Genomic DNA, 974 nt, shown 5'->3' on the forward strand with positions numbered 1-974 from the left:
CTACTGAGTACTACTACAGAGTACTACTACAGAGTACTGCTGAGTACTACTACAGAGTACTACTACAGAGTACTGCTGAGTACTACTACTGAGTACTACTACAGAGTACTACTGAGTACTACTACAGAGTACTACTACAGAGTACTACTACAGAGTACTGCTGAGTACTACTACAGAGTACTACTACAGAGTACTGCTGAGTACTACTACAGAGTACTACTACAGAGTACTGCTGAGTACTACTACAGAGTACTACTACAGAGTACTACAGAGTACTACTGAGTACTACTACTGAGTACTACTACAGAGTACTACTACAGAGTACTGCTGAGTACTACTACAGAGTACTACTACAGAGTACTACTACAGAGTACTGCTGAGTACTACTACAGAGTACTACTACAGAGTACTACTACAGAGTACTACTGAGTACTACTACAGAGTACTGCTGTCCTGATGGACTCTGCAGCACCTCCTGGTCCTGGTCCTGGTCCTGGTCCTGGTCCTGGTCCTGGTCCTGGTCTGTCCCAGGTCTCGGTGTTGTCTCTGTTAGGCATGTAGCATCCAGGTGCTAGCAGCGTTCCTATTGGAGGACAGGTTTGGGAGGCGGAGCTCTGTGGAGGACAGATGGACACTGCTGTGGCTCTTCTATGATGTCATCGTCCATCTGACTCTGGTAGGTCTCTCTACCTGTCTGTCTGTCTGTCTGTCTACCTGTCTGTCTGTCTACCTGTCTGTCTGTCTACCTGTCTGTCTGTCTGTCTACCTGTCTGTCTCTCTACCTGTCTGTCTCTACCTGTCTGTCTGTCTACCTGTCTGTCTGTCTACCTGTCTGTCTGTCTGTCTACCTGTCTGTCTCTCTACCTGTCTGTCTGTCTACCTGTCTGTCTCTCTACCTGTCTGTCTGTCTACCTGTCTGTCTCTCTACCTGTCTGTCTCTACCTGTCTGTCTCTAACCTGTCTGTCTCTCTCTG

At 47.4% G+C, this 974-nt stretch overlaps 1 protein-coding gene across 1 annotated transcript in view; it reads left to right on the forward strand.

The window, feature by feature from the left end:
* Window positions 1-346: 346 nt before the first annotated feature.
* The window catches only part of ebpl (EBP like), a 3,687-nt gene continuing 3,059 nt past the window's right edge, over window positions 347-974 (forward strand). The window contains 2 exon segments of the mRNA XM_062415345.1: window positions 347-555; window positions 557-676. Of these exon segments, the coding sequence (XP_062271329.1) occupies window positions 457-555; window positions 557-676 (219 nt within the window). The 5' untranslated portion in view covers window positions 347-456.

The sequence above is a fragment of the Scomber scombrus genome, unplaced genomic scaffold (genome assembly GCF_963691925.1).
Source record: "Scomber scombrus unplaced genomic scaffold, fScoSco1.1 SCAFFOLD_172, whole genome shotgun sequence".
Taxonomy (NCBI): Eukaryota; Metazoa; Chordata; class Actinopteri; order Scombriformes; family Scombridae; genus Scomber; species Scomber scombrus.